Here is a 26928-nt window from a genome sequence, read left to right as displayed (position 1 = left end):
ATTCATTTTTACTTACAACTTCATGAATTTGCAAGGCTTCTGTCTGAAGGAATACACCTTTCCATTGTTTGGGTCAAAGTAAAGATTTGTTCAACACAGCAGCAAGACATAAAAACAACTAATAGATAAATTACTTTGGAATAATGATTAGTCTATCATTAAAAATAGAAGCTTAACCTACAAAGCTGAGTTTATTTTAAAACCTGCCCAAATTGTTCTTGACACTTGTAGTCTCTTCAGGAAATAAAAAGGCCTAGATGGATGCTTTTAAGATAGGTAATGGTGAAGGATGTCTTGGTGTTGAAAATTAGGACTCCACATGACTTCAGCCATCTGAGTTTGACAGGTGACAGATATCAAACTTAGCCTGGGATTTTCATAAGATACTGGTAAAATTAGATGTTTGAATTCCTGTAAGCAAAACTAGAAAATCTCCTTCAACAATTCAGCCTAAACAGCCTACGTTAGGCATACAAAATATTATCCCAAATTATCTGGGCTATACTATAACTTAATAAACTGCTATGGAAGAGACTCTTTAGCATTGCATATGAATATTTATTAGTGTAAGTTCTCAGTATTGCTATTGATCCTTTGTCACTTTTCATCACAGCATCAGTGTCTATTCCCATGGCAGCAAACAGTTCTAATCAGAAATCATGTCTAAGTACAGGGGTCCAAAAAACCCAAAGAAGATATATGCAAAAGGGCATATTCTTCTGATGACTTGTATTCTTTAAAATTCTAGTACGTAAAGATAGATACAGATGCAGATGAAGCAGGCCAGCACCCACGAGAATGTTCTCTGTAGAGGTATGTTGGCTGCAAAGGCCATAATAGTAGGACCCTGGAGAATAAGGCTCTTTTAGGTGAAGATGTTAGGATCTCCAGTTGTGTTCTCTGCCCAAGGCATCTACTTACACTGATCATAAATTGTTTCTTACTCAACCATCTCTCAGACTCTGGCAATTCTTCTGGCTGGCACTGCAAAGACAGGCCATTGATAGACCATTGTCTTCATAATGCAGCTTTGTGAGAGACAAACAGGTGTGGACACTTCTGATTCTGCTTGAATTGCTACTATGAAAAAGGGATTTGAATTTGTTAGTGGCTCATGCACAGTCACCCAAACTGATAACTAACCTGCAGGGTGTCATGCTTAATTTTTAGCCTGGTTTCTCTCACTTCCCACCGAGGGAGGAAGAGAAGGTAGATGAACCTGAAAGTGAGTTTTTATGCCTGAAAGTGGCACAGCTGCATAGTGGAAGCTGGAAGCAGAACCTGGCCTGTAGAGCCGTAACAGGTGCTGATGGAATGACAGACCATAGCAGCCAGTCCTGGCCCCAGGCCATGTTTGCAGGGGTAACAGCCAGAATAGGTATCTCTCTCTTTCTAGACTGAGCCAATTTGATTTAAAAATAAATGAAAAGCAATTAACATGGAGGTTAGAGATTCCAATTTCAGATTTATTTCTCAGACCATAATTTCTACTAACAGAAGTGGCATGTCTCAGTGCTCTATTGATCAAGCTCACTTTTTCATAATAGGCTCTGTCTGCTTTACTAAACATCCTCTTCCCTGCAGCCCTGAGAGACTTGGTTACTCATACAGTAACCAAGGCACAATAGCTTAACTCCCTTTTGAAAATACCATTCTGTCTCTCCATGCCAGACTCCATCTTTCCCTCTCTTTTTCTTTCTATCTAAAATAAAGCACATGCATGCATATAAGCACTTCCTTGTGTAAATCTCCATAAAACTCTGTGGCAATCCTAATTATGACATCCTGTTCTGTCAGCATGCATTGTAGCCCACAAGAAGGTATTTAAAACCACAAAACACAGACCTAAGAATATAACCTGTCTTATTTATTTGCTTCAGTAAGATGTTTCTGGATATAGGGCAATAGATGAGTGACAACAATGCCACAGCATGGAACCGATCATGGTTATACAAAGTAGACAAATATAACTGAAACATCAATAGATTCAAAAGAAAAGGAATGTAGCAAGAAAGTTCAAGGAATATGCTTCCATTAAGCAGTCCTTCATATCATGGCCATTTTTTGGCTCCTCACCAGTACATTTTTCAAGTAGAAAAGGGCCACCAATCGAGACCAGGTGCACATGGCCAAAGTCACATGCTGCCTCCAAAAATCATGAACATTGCAGGATTTTTCCAAGACCAAAGCTGCCAGCAACTAGGACTCTGGCTGCCCTTGGAGCCCCAAACTCCACCTCTGACCTGACCCAGAGACTGGGGAATGAGGTTTTATCCCCATGAAAAATTACCACCCTTCATGTGGCAGCACATGTAGCCAACAGTGTGGTGCTGCTGCTTAAAATCACAAACATTGCAGGATTTCTGCCAGAACAAAGCTTTCAGCAATTAGTGATCAAAATATGGAGGAGCTTTTCACACAGCAGTCATCTATCACAGGTTCTTGACAGAGATCACTGTTTGAATACACCTATTTTGTTACTGACCACTTCTTACAATTCTAATTTTTCTGTACATATTTTTGAGAGACAACACATGACATTACATTCCAAAAATATAATATCCAGATTATATAAAGTCAACACGATAATGAGCAAATGCATAAGGCAATAAGAAATACTCTCAAGCATCTCTGGTATAAGTGTTTAAACTCTTGTTATGTTTCTTAGTTATATGATCATCCTAGACATAGTAGCTTAAAAAACCCCTGACCTGCCCTTGTTAAGGTCTGAAGCATCTTTGCATAGATTTTGAATAAAGAACCAATTTTTTGTAAAAAATGTATAGCAATAATCACATATTCAGATAGCCAAAAACTTCATTACATTTTCTTCTATGTCCAATACTGGTCTATACTAGTCTTTTATTTGGGTTGTTTTTTGTTTTGTTTTTTTTTTTTTGCTTAATTTGTTGGTTTATTTCTTTTCTCCTGTTAATTAATCTATTGTATTCAATAACATAATAGTTTATCTATTTCTATACCAAATACTTCCCTGGTTTTAATTTAGGCACAAAACCCTCTGCAATTTCTAACCTGCTGGTACATTTAAATTCAGTATATTCTGCCCATCTTTATCAGAAGAGCAAACCACTGCACCATGACTGATAGAAATTGACACTGCATTCAGATCCCTTCAGTAGGCAGAGACTCTCCTCAAATTGTTTTTGCAGTGATCTCAGTGACTGGGTAGAGGTGAGAGCAATTTTAACAGCTGACCTGGCCCACTGGGGTCCTGCAGAGCTCCTGGTGTCCTCTCACTGGCAGTTCTGCTACTTTCAGCCTGGTTGCTGTGAAGAACTGATTGCTGTTCTTGAGCTGGAGAAGGGAGAAAAAGGAAAGTAAAGGATGTGAGTGAACCACAGAACATGATAACTGGGATGATTTCACAACAATTTTTTCTCTCTTTATTCTGTACCAGCTGTACCAGAGCCTAATCATCTGCAGATACTCTTACCTGCTTTGTGTAGTGTGGGGTCACATTGCTGGAGGTGTTGGCTGGTTTAATAAAAGACTTCTCAAGACTGGCAGGGACTCATGCTAATATCAAAACATCAAAATTTGCTTTATAATGAACAAAATTTTTAAATGCACAGGGCTAAAAATTCTAGAGGAATATTTTAGAACAATATAAAACAGCAGTACAAAGGCAATGCAGAGATTGTCAGCTGTAAATTTAAGTAGGGGGTTTTTTACAAAATTAACCAGGTTTGTTGCCACTGTTTTTTTGTTTTTAGTTTAGGGGTTTTTTTCTTTTTAAGAGAGATTATACAGATTTTCCATCATTGAAATCTTACTACTAAAGGCAATGGTGATATTACATTTTTGCAACACCAAAAAAAAATAGATTTCAAAACATAATCAAATTCTAAGTTCCAACAAATATCATGTGAGATTTATGACTAGTGTACATATAAAAAACTTCACAAAGGAGGCAATTTTACAGATATTTTCTCTAGTGACAGGAGATGGGATTATCTGGGCTTATTTTACATTTCGGCCCAAAAGATCTGAAAGCAATTTGCAAATAGCTGGATTAATATTATTATTAATTCAATATCACAGCTGGGGAAACTGAGATCCAGAAAGTTAAGTGCCTTTTCACAAAAAGTAACGAACTGATCACACAGCTGGGAACTGAACTGAGATTTCCATATTCTTGACATACATTCTCTAGCCATCAGGCTTAATGGTGTTGTTTTCATTTTATTTAAAAACAAAACAAAACAAAATATGTGCAAATCAGGTAATAAATTTGCTAGTGTAAATTGATACCAATTTTTATATACTTGCTCAATTCATGGAACATTTTGAAGTCAATGTTCCAGGAGGAGCATGTCTAAGGAATGCCATTTATGTGGCACTAACGTGATTTCTAGTCTTTAGTACAGTACAAGCAGAGTAACTTGGGTAGGGTGACATTATTTTACACTTCAAATATTAAAATCTACTTTAGCCATAATGCCAGTTTCCAGGGAAACGGATTAAAATGCTGAATCAAGAAATTCCATGTTTCACATAGTTCATTTGAAGATAAATAGACTGCAATTAGGACAATGTAAGGTCTTTAAGTTGTAAATTAAGGATGTTGTAAAAATTGGGATTGGAACTCAGATGAAATTATCATATGGACCAATAGCTTGATAGAATCTTTTGAAATTGCCTGGTAAGAAATTCAAAATCCTCAAATGGTTGTAATTCCAACAGCTTCTGTTATCTTTCTGTGGCATGGTTATTGACGGGAGCTAAATTCTTGCAGTCAGCCCAACTCATTACACAGGATTTATCCGGAGGTGTTGTGATGATACAATCTATGACAAGGGAGTGGGTTACTTGCTTGTGATAAAGAACAGCTGATCAATGTCCTTTCATTCTTTCGTTTACTGCTCTTTCTCTTGCTCTAAATACATTCACTGACACTGTTGGTGCTACAGACACGACGTTTTTTTTAAAATATATACTATCCACCTTATCTTTCATCTTCCCTAATAAATCAGTTGCCTCACAGTTTTATTCACTCAAAGTTCCAAGGATACATGTTTCTCCCTGTGTGCTTGTTTTACAAATGCTTTAAAATTGTTCATGCAACATAATATTCAGGTAACATCATGGCTGCAAGACCAAGGACATAGAGCATCTCTGTCAGAGCAAACCAGCCATGGGGCAAGCCCAAAGTGCACTGCACGGCCTCTGACAGCAGCAAGGACTGGAACCAGCAATGCAGACACACACAAACCTCACCCACAGGCAGTCACATATTGTATACTTAATAAATTTCATCGTGCTACAGGAAAGGTACTTTGCAAGCAGCATTAGAAATTCAGGCTTTTCATTTGTGAAACAAATTCAGAGGAGTCACTGGCAATATAGCTTCTCCTACATCATTCTTCCAGTGTGGCTCAGGCCTTTTCCAATGGAATCACTCTGAGACATCATATGGTAATTACATCTATGTGCCCCTTATTCCCACAGCTGAGATTTCCCATTGCAGATGCTGGATAACAGCAGGTGTGATGGGAGCACCAGACCAAAAACCTAATACACATACTCTTTAGGGTAGAAATAGCCATCAAATTACTTTCATTTGAGACCTTTTAAAAATTAGATATGCCATGCTCAGTTTAAAACAGAACAAAACAATTCAAATTAGACAGCTAGACCCACCTTAGAGGTGCCATTTGCAATAAGAAAACATCACAGACAAAACCAAAAAAGTAGCAATACAAAATCCTGAGCAATGAGTTCTTCCAGTTGTACCAGAAAAACAGGTAATGCATACAGAAATTTAACATTAGGTATCTATCATCCAATACATCAGCCTAGATGTATAATTTATTGTCCCATGTATTTTTAAACAACACTCAAAATAATTTCAGGGAATATTAAAAAAATGGAGATTGGCTCTTTTTGAATCGATATATCAATGATGAAGCAGGAGTGGTTGAAGGGTTTCCCAGAGGGGGGGGGTTAGGTAATTTCCTCCCATTCCCTGTGTTCCAAGGCCAATTCCCATCTTTTCTGCGTGCCGCTCACCGCACGCAGATGATGGGACATGGCACAGCCATCTGCTGGAGAACTGGCATCACTACCACACCAGGGAATTCCGTGCTGACAGCGGCTGCTGGCTCCAAACCATATAATTCGGTGTTCTGAATGCTCATGAGGGAATTGGGATTTCATTACTACACACACAGAAACTTAAAATAAAGCTGTATTTAGTGAAAGTGGCACGTCATGAAGTCTGCAACTCAGAATTTAATTATCTTTTGTTTTAGTGGGTTTGCTGCCAGTTAAGCATTTGATTTTCCCAGGTGAAAATGATGCTGTTTTAATTGTTGAATTGTCCATATTGAGTCGTGTCGTTAGATGAAATTATGTCTACATTTTTTTTCACTCTCACAGATATTTTTTTATAAAATTACCTTGTCCATGCTGGAATAGGATCCATATCTTAGCCAATTTTGTCATGTGTTGCCACAAGGAAGGTCAGGTTAGAAAGAGTGATCTGAATACATCACTTCCATCTCTCTCACTTCTACACTACCTTGAGAAGCATCTGTAACCAAGCAGTTACAGCAGGGCTAACAGACATGACTTTCAGATGTCTGGTAATAACTACCAGGTGGTGGTAAGTGGTTCCTCCTGCCTAGACTGAAATAGTTCCATATGACTTCACTCTGTCTGAGACAGAGGTTGAACTAGAAGGCATTTTAAATTAGCAATTGCTACAAGCTACCCATATCACACTAACAGCGCCTTTCCAGGATCTAAAGGATTGTCAGGACACCCCGGTTCCCTTGGGACAGAAACTCTTCAGTATCAGTTCTGTTGTTGAACAACGGAGAGGCCAAGTGGGAGGCTCAGTGGCTCAGGAGAGCCCCTCTCAGCACTTCCAGCATCTCTCCTTGCTTTTACAGAGCACAGAAAGACAAGGCTATTGGGCTCCCAGCTGCTCAAGTTCATTAGCTGACGTCCCTTCATGGGAATTGAATAATACAGGCAGGCTTGTGCTGGTGGTCTGCTCCTCATGGGAGGCAGGATTCCAGAAGCAAGGAAGAAAAGCTTCTCTGACATAACACCTTTCATCCCAATCTCTTTAAGCACTTCTACAAGCATTAATTAATTAAATATCCCAGGGCCCTGTGCGATAAGTGTCATCTCAATTTTCTAGATGGGTAAACGTGGTTATGCAGATTATAAGTGGCTTCCCCAAGTTATTCAGCAAGCCAGAAGAGGTTTGAAAATAGAGCCCAGGAGATGTAACACCCGCTTCTGTAACACTTCACAGTACTTTCCTTTATTTTTATTTTTTACACAAATGCCACTACAAATTGAGTTATACAGCTTTTCTTCTGGTCAATGTTTGCCTGTTATTTTGATGCCATTTCAATTTGGTAAACTGTGACCTTCCCCTTCAATGCTATCCTTTGCATTTTTTTTAATCTATTTTTGCTAATGTGTGCTTTTATTCTGAAAGGAAACATTTACAACACCTGATCCGTGCTTATGGACAGTCTTGCTGACTGACCATGCTCTGTTATATCTGTTAATATCTGGCTCCACACTGTGCTGTGCACAGGAGAATTTTGTGCTTGCCAAGATTCTGGCTCTTTAGCACTGAAATTTCCCTCCTGGATGTGAACAATAGTGATTTTTCTTCATTCCTCTACATTAATTTTTAATCACAGCCCTTTGCTTTACCACTGCTGATTGAATTCCCTATCACATCTAATAGCCTTTCTTGCAATATTCATTCATTTAAAACCTGTATGCTGTTGCCATATCTAATTTTTCAAGGACTGCTTGCTTAAGGCCAGCAGCAAAGGAATAGCTATTATACAGATGTAAAACTACAATGTGATGCTACATGGTTGATCACCAGGGCAAAGGTAAAAGGCTATTGTCAAAAAGGGCATGATATGTAATACCTAGAAAAATGCAGTCACTCTTGAAATGAGTAGCAGAAGAACTACAAAATTCAGAGAAGTAAAAAAAAGTTGATACATTATTTTATTGAAAACAAAATACAGTAATTTCACGAATACAAGCCGCAGCAATTTGACAAAAATTTTGGTGGAAACCCGGAAGTGCGGCTAATAGTCGGGGGCGGCTAATATGTGAATAATTTTCTGACATTTACAACCCCAGACGTGCCAGCCAGGGCGCTGAGCCAAGCACCTGCCAGTAAAAGCCGGCATTCCGCGATTGTTACAGTGTTACTCTGTTGTCCTGGCTCCCTGCAGGCAGCACGGGGAGCGGGGAGAGAGGCGGGAGAGCTCTCTTTCCTCCTCTGCCGCAGCCCAGGGGAGAGACGGGGGGGGCCTCGTGCCGCCATTGCCGTGGCTCAGGGAGCCGACAGGGGCCCTGTGCTGCCATTGCCGCGGTTCGGGGAGCCGACGGGGGCCCCTGCGCCGCCATTGCCGCGGCTCGGGGAGGACGGGGATGGGGGGGGTGCGCCGCCATTGCTGCAGCCCGGGGAGGGGGGGAGTGCTCTGCCCCCGCCCTCCGCCGCCATGGTGGGAGCAGGGGGTGCTCTGTGCCTGGCCAGCGCTGCGGCGTGAGCGGGGCGCTCTCTCCGTGCCCGGCCGGCGCCGCGGTGTGAGCGGGGCCGGGGCGAGCGAACCCAGAGGCGGCGGCCAGCCCCGAGTGTCAGCGCCGGGCTGGGCCACCTGGCCCCGTCAGCAGCCCCTAGCGGGCCGAGCCTGCACAGCCTTAGTTGAGCCAGTAAACCACCCGCCATGCCGCGGTTCTGTTAGTATTTGGCAACTTTGTTGCACGCGGGTCCTCGCTGTGAACGACAGAGTGGCTTATATTCAGGTGCGGCTTATTTACGGACAAAGAACGAAATATTTGCCAATACCCAGAGATGCGGCTTATACTCAGTGCGGCTTGTATTCGTGAATTTACTGTATATTCTTAGAGCCTGAAACCAAAAGGCAAAAGAGTGACAGTGCTGTAGAGGAAGATTACCGCAAGTATTTAATAGAGGACCTGGATTTAATATCCCCAGCACTGCAATAGTCAATAACTAAAAGGTCAAAAGTAGAGACGTACTGAATGCAAACTCCATATTTTAGCAAAATGTAATATGGCTGCAGATTTTCTGAGCTTTATTTAAAGTGGAAGAGGGGAAAAGACTCTGCCTAGATGCTCTGGAAATTCAGGTGCAGGCAAGAGTCAACAACCCAAAACATTTTAGTTTACTGTGCATTTTTTCTGGTTTTATATTAGCAGAAAGCACTGCATTGGTTTTCAACGGAGCCATTTGCTCACAGATCAAACTTGCATTGTTTACTTTTGCTGAAGTGAATAGGTTAGACTCCTACAACTCTACTCACCTTTGGGCTGGCAGTTTTGCCCACTGTACCCAGGACAGCACTTCCACTCCAGTGATGTCACTATTTTATGTTTGATTCTGTAAGCCTGGTGTGTTGTTGTCTGGGACCTGTGAAATGAGAACAATTTAAATCTATTTTAGGTAACTCAAAAGGAGCTCTAAGATACCTCCATAACTTCATTACATTATCTCACTTGGCATATCTATCCTTTCATTACTGCTTGAATTTCAAAGTGAATTCTAATCAGGGTTTGTGTTTCATTAGCAATCACAGCTTTAATATTGCAACCTTCAGATTATCTGCATGAATTTTAAAGAAACCTGGTGTCTATCTGGATTTCTTCCCAGAATATCCTACTTAGAATTCAAATACTGTAATCTCTTATGGAAGACATTACAATTAAAAACTACTAAACTGAAAAAAGTGAGCCAAAACCACGACTGACATATACTGGTTTTCTTTGAAATTTGTGGAAAAATGCATTCACAATAAATTTACACCACATCGGCATATATTTAGTGCGCAGTGGAAACCTTCCCTTCTGATTATTTTAAACAAGATTATACAAATAATCTTAATTATACAAATTAATCCAATAAAGTGTGAAAAATGCCACTCTGGACTTCAAGGAAAGGAAAGTCTAGCTATATAATTGTGAGGCCTCATTAGTATTTTTACAGAATGCAACTGCAGAGGCAGCAGCAATTTCATTTCTGTGTTCCAACAGATTCTGCATGTCCTGGCTACCCCTTCACTTCTATGTTTCTAAACTTCAGAGAATTCAGTTTAGAAAGAATATGCAGCAATAGGCCATACAGAGCAAGCTACAGCAACTCTCCTTGTTCTTTTAAGATGCTAAATACAAAGTTCAAATAAAACTAATATCAAACGCTATTACAAGTTACTAAGCACTAACACAAACACCTAAAATCTCAGAAATTATGATGGTAAAACAGTTAGTGAATTGTTTTGTATGCACAATCCCTGTATAAATCCAGACAAAGAGACAAATTTAAAGGCTGTCAGACCAAAAAATATCCTCCCAATGCATATAAAAAATGCCACCATATTTTATACTCCAGTTAATGTTGTCATCCCTTCACAAGGGATGCAATATTGTATATATTAAACTACACATAGCAGCTGGCAGGAGCTTTGTATGTGTCCCTAGCCAGATTTGGCTCTAAGAAATGGCTTTTTCAGCAGCAAGAACTCAATAAAGATTAAGATGATCTGAATTCAAGAGAGTTCTCCGTTATTTTGCTGTATGGATGGTCTTATAATAAAAACACCTTATTCTGCATTAGCATAATCCATTCCTAAAACCACACATAAAAATGAAGTATCCATGAAAGGAGTTAATCAGGAATACTGATTTAAAAAAATAATCCATATTAAAAAAAAATCTATGTAAATGAGTCTCAGAAATTTATGTAGTAGAACCTTATTTTTAAGAGCAGCACAAGGACCTAAAGTGATTGAATTAGGAAAAAACTAAAACAAAATAACAAAACTGGCAACATTTCAACCACAGGATCCACTCCAGAGTTTTGCCATGCAGTCGACTGCATTTCAGAGTGACCACATGCTAAGGAAACTCTATTCCCAGTTTTAACTCAAAGCTTTAAGCGTGTTCTGCCATACCATCTAGAGCACAACTCTCAGAACAGTCAAACTGACTTTTAAGAGACTTTTAAAATTTGTCAAGGGAAAAATACATTTACAATGTATTTACAACCATTTTGTTGGTGCTGTTTCAGCTTACCATTTTCCAAATTCATGCATTAAAATACAATTAAGATACAATTCCACTTACAACTGAAATCTAACATTTGGAGAATACAATGAGGCACCCAAACCACAAGAACAATCTGAATGTTTAACCAATGTATTATTTACAAGTTCCATCCAGGTCAATTACTGCTCTAGGTTCACTGCCTGACCAAAGGCGTGCCAGAAATAAGCACTCAGCAGAGAGATAATAACAAAAATATTTATGCCTCTCAGGGGAAACCTTTTGCTTCAACAGAGCATAAGCTTGGAAAACTGCACAGAAAGGATTTTCTTCCCCTCATGTGCTTTAAAGCTTTGTGCACCTCTCTTTGACTCGAAGACTTTGAACTGACTGGAGAGCGCCAGTGAGGGCATGCTCCCACTTCCTTCCCTTCTAATTTTTAAAGTTATATTTACATTTATGGTGTATTTGGTTGTAACTGAAGTATTTGCAAGCACTCTTTCTTCCTGGTTCTCCATACCTCTGAGCACAGGATCCAATTTGCCAAGTGCAAGGCTTTGCTCTGCCTGATGAGAAGGTTTCCAGGTTGTCTACCACAACTGTAGGCACGAGTCTGGTATGGACATAAGCACACCAGTTTCTGTAAAACAGAGAAGGTAAAATGATTAAAAGTAAAATAACATTTTCCACCATATGATGATGTATGATACTTAATTGTGAAAGTTAACCCATAATTTACAGATAGAAGATACAAAAATTAAGTTTGTTTCACTCAAACTGCCAATGTTGCCTTGGGCAATTACTTAGTCTTTGTGTTTCAGCAGAGAAAACAGATAATAATTTCTCCATCTCTACATACATTCATATTGCAAATTTAAATTTTAATTTACAAACATCTGTGGAGCTTCAAGAACAAAGAAGCTTTTCTAGACTGCAGTAATGACAGGTCTCAAAATACACCTGCATCTCAGGCTACAGAAACTGTTCATCCAGAATTCAAAGGATAGTTTAGTGAGGTTTTTAATCATCCACAGCTTTCACTTTATGGACAGCCATTCCAGTGTTTCTCCTTTTCCCTGGAATAATAATAGTAATAGTAATAATAATAATAACAACAACAACAATAATAAGTGAATATGGGTAGACTTTGTTTCCAGTGCAGTGTGAGGTCAAAGTAACACATAGCAAACACATGCCATGGCTCCACACTTCCCTGTGCCTCTGGATGCCCATCCAGAGAAGGCAGTCACACACAAAATGATCAAACTCTAGATTACTACAGCACAAGGGACCAGAGCTGGTACATGCAGCTGGTTTTTTGTGCTGTTGGGTTTTTTTTGTTGTTGTTTTTTTTAAGATTTCTAAGGAGGTTGCAAGCAAATGCAAACTGTAAAATCAGATTTTGAAATCTGGCTAGAGTAGAAGCTACAGTTGAGAATAGAATTAAGTCAAAATTATAATGTGAATAATGGCTCAAGACAGATTTGTACGGGGAAATTATGCCACGGAGATATTTTGATATTCCTTGAATCAGAAGCGGGTGGATAAATGTGTGATTTTCAGAGGCTTTTGGCAAGGTCACTCACCAAAAGATATTGGGGGGGAGGGATGCAATCTATCACATGGTAAGAAGATAGATCCTGTTATAAATAAATAAGGCATTAAATCAGAGAGATGAAAGACTAGTTCGCTTTTTCAAGAAGCAATTTATCAACACAATCCCACATTAATCTATAATAGGCAGTATATTCATTAGCTAGGGGGGAATTAAGTAAATAGGGGGGATGGCAGGGTTATACAGGATTTTACAAAATCATTTGGTGCAGTAAAAAAGGCTGAACTTGAAAAATTGCAGAAGTCTCATGACACTGAATTTCCAACTAAGTAGGCACCAGAAGAGGGTCTTATAAAGCACAATCAGTCACAAAGACTGGCTTATAGAGATAGAATCATTATAGCTTTCATCAGGGGAAAAAATAATCTTGGAGTCATTGTTTATGGCTCTCTGAATAGGCCAATTTATTGGTTTGCCTTAAATAAGCTAGGTAATAAAATACTTGAAATTATTAGGGAAAGGAATCACTACTGTTTCAGTACATCAACTCTTCCTTGCTGTATATGAGAACAGAGAATTCAGGTTTGGTCCTACACCCTAAAGAGAGGTGGAAAAAAAGACAAATAGAAGAGCAAGAGGGCTATGAAGCCAAGACATTCATTATTCAGTTAGTCTTGTTATGATAAATGGGCATCAAAACAAAAGAGGTTTAAAACGAAAGAAGACAAAAATGAAGGGTCAGACAGCATTTTCACAGCCGTAGACTGTGCTGAATTTGGAAGCCAAAAGGGGTTTTAAAAAACAGTAAAACAATTTAATAAAAAAACCCCCATGCCGTTAGGGTATTATCAGTTTGGTTTTTTAAACAATCTTTAAGTTGTAACTATAACCTTTGTCTCAGGAAGTCTCCCAGCTGCAGACTGGAAGGCATCATGAAGAAAGTATTATCGCATTTCTGCTGGTGGAACAAATGTCTATTTTACCTAGTGCTGGCTTTTTTCTTTCATCTTTAACTTAGTACAGCCTTTCTCAGGATCATGTTATTCCCTTTTCCGGGCTGAAACATATTTTATTTTTGACTTGGCAAGTTAGTGACTAGACATTGTTTCTGTTGTAGGACTGGTCGAGCTGCAAAGACCTCCAAAAAATATTTGCATATGAAAACTTAAAGTTCATCTTTCTGCGTTGTGTTTTGCTGCTAATATTTTCTTCCAGTTCTGTTCATGTTTCATGATCCAGTCAGGGAATACATATATTTACTCCAGGAATCATATCTTGCTTTGAGCTCCTTACAGTGGAAATCAAAATACAATTAAGACCAGATTAGTTCCATTTACTTAAGCGGCATTAGTACAGATTTACAGTGCTTCAAACATGAACAACAGCACAAAACACAAAAAAGTATCAGCGTCTATCCTTAAGTGATTGCTTTTGTTTACTGAGATGCTACCAGTGTATGCACATTAAGCTCAGTAGTGCTGTATTTGGAAAATGATTCCTGAGAAAAAAGCAGGATAAGCCAGAAAGATGCTGCAACTAACACATATAACCTCACAATATGTCTACTGCCAATTTACAGCACTCCCTTTCACAACATACTTGTTTAGTTGAGGAATAATGTGCCTCATATAAAATGGGTTTTATCGAGTGCCCTTGATCTGATTTTGCTCACTCACTCTCCACTTGCTTGAGAGTTTTCATTAAGGTAGTATTTCTTCTTAATTAGGTATGAAAAGGCTGTGCTTTTTTGGATGTTTCCTTTATCTTCTCACTCTTTTAGTTATTGCCTTTTATCTGTGTGTATTAACTAAAGACTCCATGAAAATTTGCTAAATATTAAATGCAGTTATGAAGTATGACCATAAAGATTAGGTACTCTGCTGACTTTCTCTGGGGAAGTCAGGAGTAAATTTAAGACACATAAAATTGGCAAAAACAAGAGAAAATTTAAGTCCTTAAAGTTTTCCAGAGAAATAATGCCTCCGGGTGTGGCATATGGGTCCTTCACAGTCTCCTGTACCACAGTCTGGCAGTAGTAACTAAGTACAGTAATTTCACGAATACAAGCCGCAGCAATTTGACAAAAATTTTGGTGGAAACCCAGAAGTGCGGCTAATAGTCGGGGGCGGCTAATATATTAATAATTTTCTGACATTTACAACCCCAGACGTGCCAGCCAGAGTGCCGAGCCAAGCACCGGCCAGTAAAAGCCGGTATTTCGCAATTGTTACAGTGTTACCGTGTTGCCCTGGCTCCCTGCAGGCAGCACGGGGGGCGGGGAGAGAGGCGGGAGAGCTCTCTTTCCTCCTCTGCTGCAGCCCAGGGGAGGAGGGGGGGGGGGGCGCCGCCATTGCCGCGGCCCGGGGAGCCAACGGGGGGGGGCGCCGCCATTGCCGCGGCTCGGGGAGCCGGCGGGAGCCCCGCGCCGCCATTGCCGCGGCCCGGAGGGGGGCGGGAAGCGCGCGCCGCCATTGCCGCGGCTCGGGGAGGAGGCAGGGTGCTTTGTCCGCGCCCGTGGCGCCGGTGCCACGGGCGCGGGAAAGCTCCGTCCCCGCCCGCCGCCGCTGCCGTAGGAGCGGGGGAAGCTCCGTCCCTGCCTGCCACCGCGGGGCAGCGCCGACCCGGGGTGACCGAGCCCAGGGGCAGCGGCGGCCGGCCCCGAGCGGCAGCACCGGGCTGGGCCACCTGGCCCCGTCAGCGGCCCCTAGCGGGCCGAGCCTGCACAGCCTTAGCTCAGCCAGTAAACCCCGCCCTCCCACGGTTCTGTTACTAATTGCACGCGGGTCCTCGCTGCGAACGACAGAGCGGCTTATATTCATGTGCGGCTTATCTATGGACAAAAACCGAAATATTTGCCAACACCCAGAGATGCGGCTTATACTCAGTGCGGCTTGTATTCGTGAATTTACTGTAATAATGGTATCTGAGTTAATCATCAGTAGCAGCAAGCCAGAGAGACAGAGCTTGGAACTGCATCTCTTCTAGCACACCTCTGCAGCAACAAGGGGAGGGCAGGCATCCCCTCTTGCCAAGAGATAGATGGGAGCCAGACACAGAGGAAAACAGCTCTTCCAGGGGGCTTCATCACTGAGCATCAGGGAGCACAAGAGTGAGGCTTCTTCCTAAGAGAAGGCTCAACCATGCAAGCCAGGCATCAGAGGTACCACAGCACCAGGAGCCTGCAGGCAGCAGTGGGGCGACAGGAGCAGGTCAAGGAGCAGCCCAGCAGGCACCAGGTAAAGAGCCAGATCCAAAAGAACTGCTAGAGACAAGCACCTTCATAAGGAAATTAAGCTGTGCTCAAGCTTGCCTTAAGTGGAGTCCCAGCCCAGGGGAGTGGGTGGAGGCTACATGTAGGTAAGCTTGCTTAGGATGATCAAGGCTTATTATCCTGCTCAGTACAGGTATGAAATTTCTTCCCTTTCGCAGCTGTGGTGAGGGTTCTGCAAATTCAAAACCCAAGATTAAAAGCTGCATTTTTTTCCTCTGAAGTGAAGTGAAGACATTAAAAAAAAAAATTAAAATCTCTCAGCATATGAATGGGATACTAAATATTTCTTAACAGATGCAGGAAGTGATTCTGGGCCAGACTGACACTGATCTATTCAGGAGGAGCTCCGACTAAGCATGGGGATTTGCTTATGATTTAAACTAAGTATAGAGAATGTAAATATCTAAATTCCTAAAAAATTCTCAGCAATCAACTGATGGCATATAAAGTCTGCTCAGAAAACCTTTGAAGCAATAATGCCATCTCTAGCTGTTATGCAGTACCACATGTGCTTTCGTGTTCCACATTAGATCTCTAGGAAGTGAGGAGCTAGTGCCTTGGGCAGCTGGCTGCTATGCATCCCACCTTTGCAAATAAACAAGGCAAATATAAAAGGTCAGATTTTTAAATCTGCTCTACAGTGAGGCAGGGGTGAGGTTAGGGACTTGGGCCTGTGACTCCCTAGCCTGCACTTTATCCTTGCATGCAGATCTGACAGCTCACCAGAGGAAGGGATTAAGCAGAAGTACGGCAATATTGTCATTGACAACCTGCTCTGCAGTGCACATGTTCTAGTAACTGAGAACCATTTTACATCTGAGCAAATGTGGTCAATGAAAAGATAAAAGAATGAAAACAGGCATTTAAAACATTGCCAAAGACATCAAAGCACTGGAATATAGATTTCAGTTTAAAAAAACAAATAACCTTTCCCCTCCAAACCTTTAAAAAATCTGCATTGTTGTCATTGTTACTATTGCTATTGCTATTTATTACTATTGCTATTTTTATTTATTATCAGTGTCTACCTTTGAGGAACAGCTATTGGAACTAGCCCATTTGGAGATGCCTACCAAAGGAAAAAATTGTTACAATACACCCCAAATGTTAATGGATATTCTTGTTTTTTAAGGACAGTCTGAAATCAGCATCTGGTCTCTACCAAAAATGTAACTAACTTGAGCAGACTATTTCCATTTAAAATATTTAACTCATTCTTAATGTACATGATTGCAAAGTCTGAAGCTGTGGTTCTCACACAGCCCAGCAATCTTTGATCAGGCTAAACTGGAGGAAATATTCACAGCAAAAGAGCCCCTGGTGTGACTCATAATTAGGTTGATGCTACCAATGAAATAAGCTCATTAAGAGACGTTAAGAATGTAAATATAATTTTGAAATCAAATTGTCTGAAAAAATGTAGATTTGGAAATAGAAGATGAAGCGTGGCGGAAGAACTATGACAGTCTGGTTAATGCAAAGGCAGAACAGAAGACAACTGATTTGCATAACAGGACTTTAAACCTGAAAATCCTCTTTACCCTCCCTGGAATAATTTATTCCAGATCATCAACACAGGCTCCTAACATGCAGATTTTGTTGAGAGCTTGAGGAGCCTAATGTCTCTTTTGCACTGAGCCTGATTTCAATCAGGAAAGCTGCATTTGAAAACAAAACAAAATCCTCACGGCATACAACAGAAATCCAGCCGGGAAGGAGCAGTACAAGTCCCCAGCTGGCATAAAGCCCAAGTGACAGATTTCATCCTCCTCGCACGTCGTGGCCAGGAGCATGCACTGGTGGCAATGTGTGGGGGAGTCCTCGGGCCTTTGGAGCAGCCTCCTTGATGTGGTATTTGCTGCGGTATTCCCAGCTTAAATCGAGCTATTTCCAGCGCAGCTCTGTTCCCAGCGTGGTTTGGCTGTACCCAAAAGTGACATCGCACCCTCAGGGATGAGGAAGCACCGGACCCGAGGAGGGGGCACGGTGGGAAGAGCAGCATTTGCTTCTGCTGGGAGCTGCGAGCACGTTCTGCGCGGCAGCCTCGGCAGGGCCATTCCCAGTTACAAGTCCGGAGCGGGTAATTGGCCCTGGACCCATCAGTGGCACCCAGGCGCTGACCTTTAAGCCTGTCTTTAGCTTTTGGGATCCCTGCCCCCTGGTTCGGGGGACACTCGAGAGCCCTTAAACGCGTCCTTGCGCTGCTGAGCGCGGTTAGCCTAAGAGGGAGGAGCCGGGCTGGGGCGCGGCAGTGCCGGGCGCGGCTGGCAGGTGGCGGCCGCAGGCCGCGGAGGGGCCGGCGCTGGGACACCGCTGTGCTCAAAACCCAGCCACAATTTGCGCCAGATCTTTTAGGGTCCCTGCAGCCCCCCTTCCACAGCACGCTTCCTTTGTAAAACCTTCCCTGGGTTCATTGCCGAGAAAAAAGCAAACCCCACAAAAGCTGCCTGTACGTGATTGAATCCGCTTGCTTGGAAGCGCAGATCCTTGTGAGTGGTCCTAAAGCCCCCCCATAGGAGCGCCAGTGCCAGTCGGAACACAAAGGGTACAGAATCAGTTATGCCCCCTTCAAATCGTATCCGAAAATGAATTATTTTTGTCTCTGAGTAAATTAGATTACCCGGCTTTTAATAGAAATGCTATTGAATCAGCCCAGCTGAACATCACTGAATCAGGAAAATGAGATTACTGTGCTGCTCACAGAATACAAAAGGACCCAGAGCTGGAACTGTTGTCAAAGTCCATGCCCAGCTTGGTGGTTGTGCCTCATTCATATTGCATGCAGCTTATTTGTATTTCACAACATAGTTAATGGAATACTCATCTTGATTCTACAAAATGCCTAGTGAATAGCAACAGTTTTAATTTTACATTATCCTTTACATCTGAGCAAAGGGGATGCAGAAAGATGCTACAAGCATCTAGAGACAGGAGATGCCGGCTTTTCAATTTGCTTTAAACAACCTGTCAAGTTTGGATGAGAAGAGATGATGTTGATTGACACAGTGTAAAAACTCAGATTATAAGGACAGCAAGCACCCTCACCAGGTTCTTTTTTGCTATTGCATGGGAGACTTGTTTTAGCAACTTCCTTTGAATTCCACTAGGTGACCACAGAGACCTCTCACTGTGATAAGGTAACTTCTACATCTTTAAGTGAATGTCGGTCATCTTTCAAAAATATAAACTCCATTTCAAAGAGAAATTATAAACTTGAACCAAAACCAGTTAATTCTTTAGGTTCAGTGCCCAGTTTTCTCTCCTCTGAAATGTATGAATCTCAGCTACAATCAAAATTCAGTACTCACCAGGGATGAACATAAACAAATCAAATTGGAAAATATGTTTTACAATCTGGTTGGAATGGAAGAAACTAAAAAGTGCATGTGACATATAATAAAAAATAGTATGTGATGGTAAAATATGTTATAGGATATGTTTTTATCCCTGAGAAACAGCTGACATGTTGACACTGACTGGAGCATTAGGTGCCAAAGATTTGTTTAATTTTTTTATTTTTTTCAGGACTCAGTGTCCTGACATTTTGTCCTGTCTATTGCAAAACACAGATTGTGCTCTCATTCATTTCCGATTTTTTTGTATCACAGTACTGAAGCCTTGGACTGCAAACAGCCACTTTGTTTCATCTGAATTTTTATTTACTGTTTGTCCTCCCTCATTGCTGCAAAAATTAATTCACCATTTTCACTCATCTAGAAATTCACCAATCTATTTTAGCATTTAAAATATTCTCTTGTTGCAAATCAGATCAGCTCTCTGATGGATGATTTTCTACTCCATGTTCAGAGGCCTTTAACACAATCAAACTTTTCCAGATAGAATTTAGGCTTTGGAGAAGATATGAAGATATTTGAGAATTATCCAGTAAAGCACATCTGAAAATGCAGGAAAACTGCTCGTTAAAAAAGTCTGAATTCTGCCTTTTTACTTCAGGAATATAAAATTATTTTTTGTCTTTTAATTGACCCAGAGTACAAAATTCATTAAGAAATTTCTGGTCTAGTTTACTGCCAGTGCTTTTCAGATAACCTTCAGTGGTATTAGTTTTCACTGCTTTTTTAGTGCTTTTACGATCTACAGAAAAGGAGATTGCAGTATCTCAGTGATGGCTTCTCCACTTTGAGAAATAATGTCAATGAAAAAAAACTACCTGTGTAAGTGACAAAATGAAAATATAAAAAATAAGATCCATTACAGTTTACGGGGTGAATTTGTCCTTGTTTATAGTGTTGTTTTGGGCAGCTTCTCTTTTCTTGTTTCCCTCCATTAAATGATTAAAAGCCTTGCCAGTTTCTTTGTATCTGATTTGCCACTTAATCATACAGATACATATCTTTATGCTGTCACTGTCTGATTTTACGGTGCTCTTGAACAGAAAGGATATGAGCCAAAGTCCATGAAATTCAAGGTGATTTTTTTCCCTTCTGGTTTTTCCTCATGACCAATGGTGCTGCTTACCAGGAATGTGATACAGAATAGATGCTCTGTATCAGATTTGGCAGAAAAATTGACATTTGAAACACTTGCATTCTCTATCTGGCAACACAGATAATGCCTTTGGAAAACATGTGAGGACACCTTGCTGCTGTCCTCTCCTTGCCAAATCTATTCTAGAATTAGGGTCAGTTCTCTAAAATGTTAATTTTATACAGATTTGTAAGAATGACTATTTTCTGTGCATATCTGAACAGATGTTTCTGTTGTAGCCTAAATGAAATGGCACAAAGAGTTCACTATTTGCAGTGGCTAGGATGTAAATCCTAACACTGTGTCCAGTTTGGCTCAGTAAACCTAATCTATTCAGAGGGTGAAGGGACATTGCAGGGATGGAAAACTGCCTAATCCTTGCTGTTCCCACGGCAGATGAAATAAAGAACAAGAGCAAGATAAGCATGAGCATTAATGCAATAGTTAGTGTAATGAGACAAACAGAAACCTTCCTTACCATCCTGGAAAAAAATCAGAAATCATCTGCATAGTGGTGCCTTATCTGATCACAGAAAAACTAAACAAGACTCTGAGGAGGCTAAGTACTTTGTGAGTATCTCAAAAACAACTTTGGTGAAGAAGTGATTTTTTTCCCAGTGCTGTTTTCTGTCCTGCAGAAAACAGTCTGTTGGGACTTTACCAACCATCATTGCTTTGGGACTTCCATGGGAGTAACACTGAGCTTAGTATGTGTAGGAAAATTGCATTGTGGGCTTACAGCCAAGCATCAGAAATACATTCAGGGTGCTGCTGGGTGAGAGTGACTTATTGCAGCAATCTCCTGCATAGCTGTAGTACAACATTCTGTGGACAAAGGTTGTCACAGCCACCAAGGCAACCTCAGGCCTGTGTAAGAGCTGCTTCCTTCCAAGTCATAGTGAATATACCTAGGGAGGCAGAAGCCTAAGTCATGTGTGACTGTATTTTTTGTAAATGCACAGTGATGCAAAATCTTAGGAAATCGATTCAAGAATTGTTCTCTCTGCTCCATTAAAAAGTGACATGATGAAAAGAGACTGTGAACCTTGCATTAACTAGGCAGTTAAATCAAGTTTCTACGTGGCTCATGCATCTGAACCATCTGCTGATCTTAACCATTCATTTTAATTTGTCAGTACACTTGATTTCTACCAAGCTGATACAGGCAAAAGCAATTTCCAGGGAGAAATGCAGACGTCTGGTTGTGAGAATGAAATATTTCAGCACTCCTATCACATGTGACAGCTAAGCAAATCTGTCCCTGGTGCTGACTCTATTAAACCCTTTCTGTGCTTAGTAATAAAATACTGCCACCTCACCACTCCCCAAGGTAATGGGAGAGGAAGTCTATAAAGATCCTCAGTGGCTTCAAGATAACTGGAAAAGGTGTAATATACACATAATAAGAAAAAGGAGTAATGTAGAGCCACTCAGCAATGTGGGGATACTGTGCTTAATTTACAGCCTGAATGAAGGCTTGATGTATTCAGGAACTGCCTTGGATAGTAATTAATAAGATCAGGTTCAGAATGAAAAGATGAGTGTGCTTGTCTCAGGACTCCACCTGAGACTTACTCCATTGCACCACTGCTGCTTAAGCTGCTTTACATAATGAAATACTGCAATTGTCTCTCTCCACAGGATGAAAAACAGGTATCTCAAATGAATTCAGCTGAAAATAATGTATCATAAATTTTCTTCTTTCACACCAAATTGATACTCAGATTTATGTCACTGAATTTTGGAGAAATTCTTTCACTCCAGGTTTCCATTATATCTTTATTCATTGATATGGATTGCATAAAACCTTGAAGATAGGTAAAAATTTAAAAAAAGGGAAAAATGCATTTCTGTAGGGACATTAAATTTCATATTTCAGAACATAAGTAAAATTCATTACTAGGAATGAAGAAATTAATTTTCTTTCAGCTCAAGCCATTCCACATGTGCTTCCTATGAAGTTTTCTTATCCTCATGAAAGCCTGAGTGCAGACTCTGCCTGAAGGGCAGATACCTCACCACCAAAAACACTTCTGAAATGGTTTGAGACGAATTGTGTTCTCCTGTACCTATTCTAAGGTTAATTATAAAATTGTTCCAATGTGAAGGAACAGGGTTTAATTGCATTTCTGTGCCAGTGAATAAGAGGGAAGAGATTTGTGTTATTAGAGAAAAGGATATGCCTGATATTTAGCCCTTGTAATGCATGTGATAAGGTATGGGTGCATAATATTGTCCTCACATAACCCAGGGTAGTGATGGCAAGGAAGATATCTTTGTAATTAAGCCATTAAGGCACATGACCTCCTTCAGAAAGGCATATTTGTGTAATGAACACATACTGTACCCTGTGGAAAATCTGACAGCCTTGCAGACTCTCTAACAAAGTGTATGTATTGGTATTTTTAAAGTTATAAATACTTTTTAAAAAATGCTCATACTTGTCTGTTTCCCTTCCTCTTGTCTCTCATGGATCTCTGTCTATAGTTCCTTCTATGGAGCTTCCTAACATCAGCATCTTTGTACATATGTTAGCACAATGGGTTGCCATAAAGGATTATAGTCATGCAGTTCCTACAAGGTCACTCAAAAATTCAGACTGGAGTACAGACTATAACCAAAAAGGTGCTTTAATTCAAAGTGAATTCAAAAAGCAAATTGTTCTTCCAAATTTCCTCAAGGACAATACACTCTACTGCTGTGGAATCTGCTATAGAGTCATGCTGTGCGCAGGCTTCAAATGAGTAAAACCTTGAAGAAAGCTGTGTCTTAATTGGAATTCTTACAGTATCTTTTTCACTTTATGTGATAATTTTTTTTTAAAAGAAAATATATGGCACAAACTATTCAGGGCATAGTCGATGACACCTACACTTACTTAGTAAAAATTTTTGTCTTTTCTCAGCAGTAGCTTTTCGGGTGTTTCACGCAGTGATTGGTAACAGTGAGCACCCTAGACTAGGCATTTTTTCATGTCTTTTCTGAAAAAGAAAAATTAGTCACAAGCAAGTTTATTATTCATCCGGGTCTAATCCATAAGAAAAGGAAGAACAGTGGAGTGACTTAGGTCACAGTTCAGGTCATGGCAGAAGTGGAAGGAAAGTTCAAAACACCACATCTGGTTATAAAAAACCTCATATATAGTGGGAAAACACGCCTTGTAGCACAAGAATCTTATTGTGAAAAGGACTGAGCCATACCTAAAACTGTAGATATTTGCTAGGGAGGGAGAGGCTATGGAGTTCAGAAGTTTGAGCAAGAAAGTGGGGATTCAGCTTTCAGTTTTAGGCTGGGGTTTCATGCTGCTACACACGCCTGTAAATTTGATATGCAATCCTGGCTTTATTGCTAACTGGCTCAGTGAAGTCCAATATGCATGTTGCACAGTAGGTTGCTCCTTGACCATGCATGAAATTAGGTGCTGGCAAATACAAGATTTGCTTCTTTTGCCTCTCTGCAGTTGCAACCATGTGTCATTATGATAAATAAAATACGTGACCATCTTCACCAGAGACTAATTTTTTGCTACTTGTATTTATATTTCATGTAAAAGGTACAAAGAATACCTGCTGATTCACAGATTTTTGCTGAAGATTAATTTAATTGGAATATTGTTCTTGAGGAGAGCTGTGAAAGCTAAAGACCAAGGTTAGCATGTATTAGGATTTATTTCAATGGAGATGTAACTATCAGCATTCATGTAGGAAGAGACTCCGTTTAACTCAGGTGAACTCAGATGATTTTCAGAACTTATGCTAGGAAAGTTGTCTGGGAAACACAGTTCCTTTTCTGGGCTCTCTCTTCCAAGCAGAGGCAAAGGACTCCTTTCCTATGGGTCCTTGTGCATTATTTCCCTTATGCATCATCCAAAACATGCTCAGGTCACTGACAATCTTCTCTTTCACTTGAAAGAACATTAACTCCCAGCCACACACAGCAAGATAATTGTCAGAGTGATGATTTATTCTCCTTTCCATGAATTTGGATGCTACCATATGGGAAAGTAATTTCAAATGAAGAAATCTATATTCTGAAAGCCCACTCTCCATAAATACTGAGGAAAACAGAAAAATCCTTCGTGTCTTTCATTTTCTACCAGTATCTGGTTATATACCAGCGATTAAGGGAAACTTGCAATATCTGCAAAGTCAGTGTTAATATCCCCATTGAGAACTGAACACATTGGGGAACAAAGCAGAGAATTGAGTGTTCCAGAACTATTAAACTAGACAGTACAATTTGATATACTCTATTATGCACAGCTATTGTGTATTAAGTTATAGAGCTCTGAATTCACATTCACCTATAACATCACTTTTCATAAGTTTTTATCACAAAATAGGATGTTTCAAATTGTCAGACATTGATGCATTTTGTACATTTAATTGCTTGTATTTTCAATTTAGTGGAGAAGTTTACAAACACAGTATTTTAGAATAGATTCAAAATGAAATAGTGCATTTGCAATTTCTTTTATCCACAAGCAAAGAAAGAAAAAAAAAAAAAACCAGTAATTTACTGTGCATAAAACAGGGGGCCATCTATTGTAGTCCTTTCCTACCCATATATGATGATGACTTTCCTGTTGATTTTGAGATAACTACCCTAAGGAATAAAAAATTGCAGCATTTACTATGCTAGAAATGTTTTTTTACAATGGTTTTGCCTGAGTAAATGCTTCCAGTTTGATCCCTTGCTCATTTCAGATGGTCTTTTTTAAGGTCAAAAAACAATTTCACTGAAATTGCTAGTACTTTTGCCAATTATGTCACTGGAAACAGGAAAATAAGCAGTACATAGGAGACAAGAAAAAATACATAGCTTACTTTCCCCTGGTAGTTTCAAAGCCGGATGCTTTGGAGTTGGCATCCTGCTGGCTCCTGGTGATACCAGTGCTGCGAGAGGACTGCTTGCCAGATCTGTTCCCTGTGGCTGTATCCAGGCTTGAAGTGACCCCTTGAAGGAGAGGGATCTCTCCAGCAGTGCTTTGTAGGATTGTTCCTTTGGTGCGAGACGAGCTCCCCACCTTGTCTCTGTCAGAGTCACCATCACTGTATCCACTTGGCTCACTTGCAAGGGTAGATATTGTAGGACTGGGAGTTTTCTTCACTGCTGTCATTCCCAGTGTCTCGCCTGCAGATGCAAAAGGAGGTCCCTGTGAGGCACTTGCTTTGGCAGCTTGGATTCCAGAATGGGGTGACTCCCTAATTGTGGTCAAAGATGGAGTCAAGTCTGAGTGACTTGTCTGGGTTTCATCACCTTGTCCTGTGGTCCAGAGTTTTCCTAGAGGGTTAAATCCAGCGCTGACACTGTGTAAGTGTAAAAGGAGCAGCAAGAAAATTATCTCTTTCATTCTGATGGTTTGTAAATGCTATAAGTTATCTCACATTTATTCCCTAAACAAGAAATCCTGTAGTTTCTCCCTCCTCCTGGGCTGCTGCTCAGATAGTGAGCCTGCCCAGAGGATGCCCTGACAGGCTTTATTTCTGTAGAAAGGAAACAGGTTTTGGTGTTTCAAAACTGACTGAGGAAGCCTGGTTTCCTGTTTCTGTGGATCCCTCTGTAACCTGTGACCCCTTGGAGAGCAGGACCCTGGCAGCCTATGTGGGAGGGAAAAAAGAAGTCTACAGAAGGCACAGGATAAAGATTAATGGTGTGATAGAAATGTGGAAAAATATGCACTGTGAAGCAATCCTGAGGGATAAAACCTGAAATTATTAGCTAATTTTCCTTTCACATGTACAAATGACTTATCACATGTGCCCTTTGGAAGGTCCGAACTTATGACCTTGTTATTGGAAAAAGAGTTGGCAAAACTGGTGTGCTACACAAAGCTGAACATTTTCTGTGTCTTCTCTTTTTTTCTCTGAACACTTCAGCACACTGGTGCTAATAGAGCAGAATAAGAAAGAGGTTCACACTGTATCCACCACTGATCTCCATGCCTAGAGATACTCAAAACTTGACTCAAAACTCAAAGACAAGACTCTGAGCAATATGATCTCAGCCCTGCTTAGAGTTGGATTTTGGACCAGATAACCTTTGGATGTCCTTTCCAGTCTACATCACTCTATGAAATTAAGCTTAGTAGCTGCAAGGTAGAACACTGCAGCCAGGACAGAGGAGATGAAAGCTTTCCTCCTCTACTGCCATTCTCCAGCTGTCTGAGAGCAAGGCTGCTTAGTTTTTTGTTGAAGGAAAAGAAAGAGGAAAAGTAATTGCTGAAGAAATCACAGAGAAATACAACATGAAATTTTAAAGTGGGTACAAAGCAGCAACAGAATAGATCTGTCACAAATCATATAGATATGAGACACCACTGCACATCAGTTCAAAAAGCCTCTGGCCACTGACACGAGTGTTGTACTAAGGACTATGGACAAGACATCCCTGAAAGCAAGCTCACACACCCGCAAACAGAACAGCATCTTCTGGGTCTACTTTATGTTATTTGAGGATTGCCTTTTCTCAAAAACAAATGCAAAATCCCCATTCCATGGAAATCTGATGACTAACAGGGTCACAGCAGAAAAGATGGTAAATT

General features: G+C 40.5%; 1 protein-coding gene across 1 annotated transcript in view; it reads right to left on the bottom strand.

The window, feature by feature from the left end:
* Positions 1-25737, bottom strand: part of MMRN1 (multimerin 1) — a 40668-nt gene extending 14931 nt beyond the window's left edge. Inside the window, exons 1-4 of the mRNA XM_033060665.1 lie at positions 25211-25737; positions 11591-11710; positions 9336-9442; positions 3217-3315 (exon numbers count right to left, since the gene is read on the bottom strand). Of these exons, the coding sequence (XP_032916556.1) occupies positions 3217-3315; positions 9336-9442; positions 11591-11710; positions 25211-25737 (853 nt within the window). The remainder of the gene's footprint in view (positions 1-3216; positions 3316-9335; positions 9443-11590; positions 11711-25210) is intronic.
* Positions 25738-26928: the final 1191 nt, after the last annotated feature.

This window comes from Catharus ustulatus, chromosome 5, assembly GCF_009819885.2.
Source record: "Catharus ustulatus isolate bCatUst1 chromosome 5, bCatUst1.pri.v2, whole genome shotgun sequence".
NCBI classification, from domain to species: Eukaryota; Metazoa; Chordata; class Aves; order Passeriformes; family Turdidae; genus Catharus; species Catharus ustulatus.
Note: the sequence above shows the minus strand (reverse complement) of the source record. Positions and strands in the feature narration are given on the sequence as shown.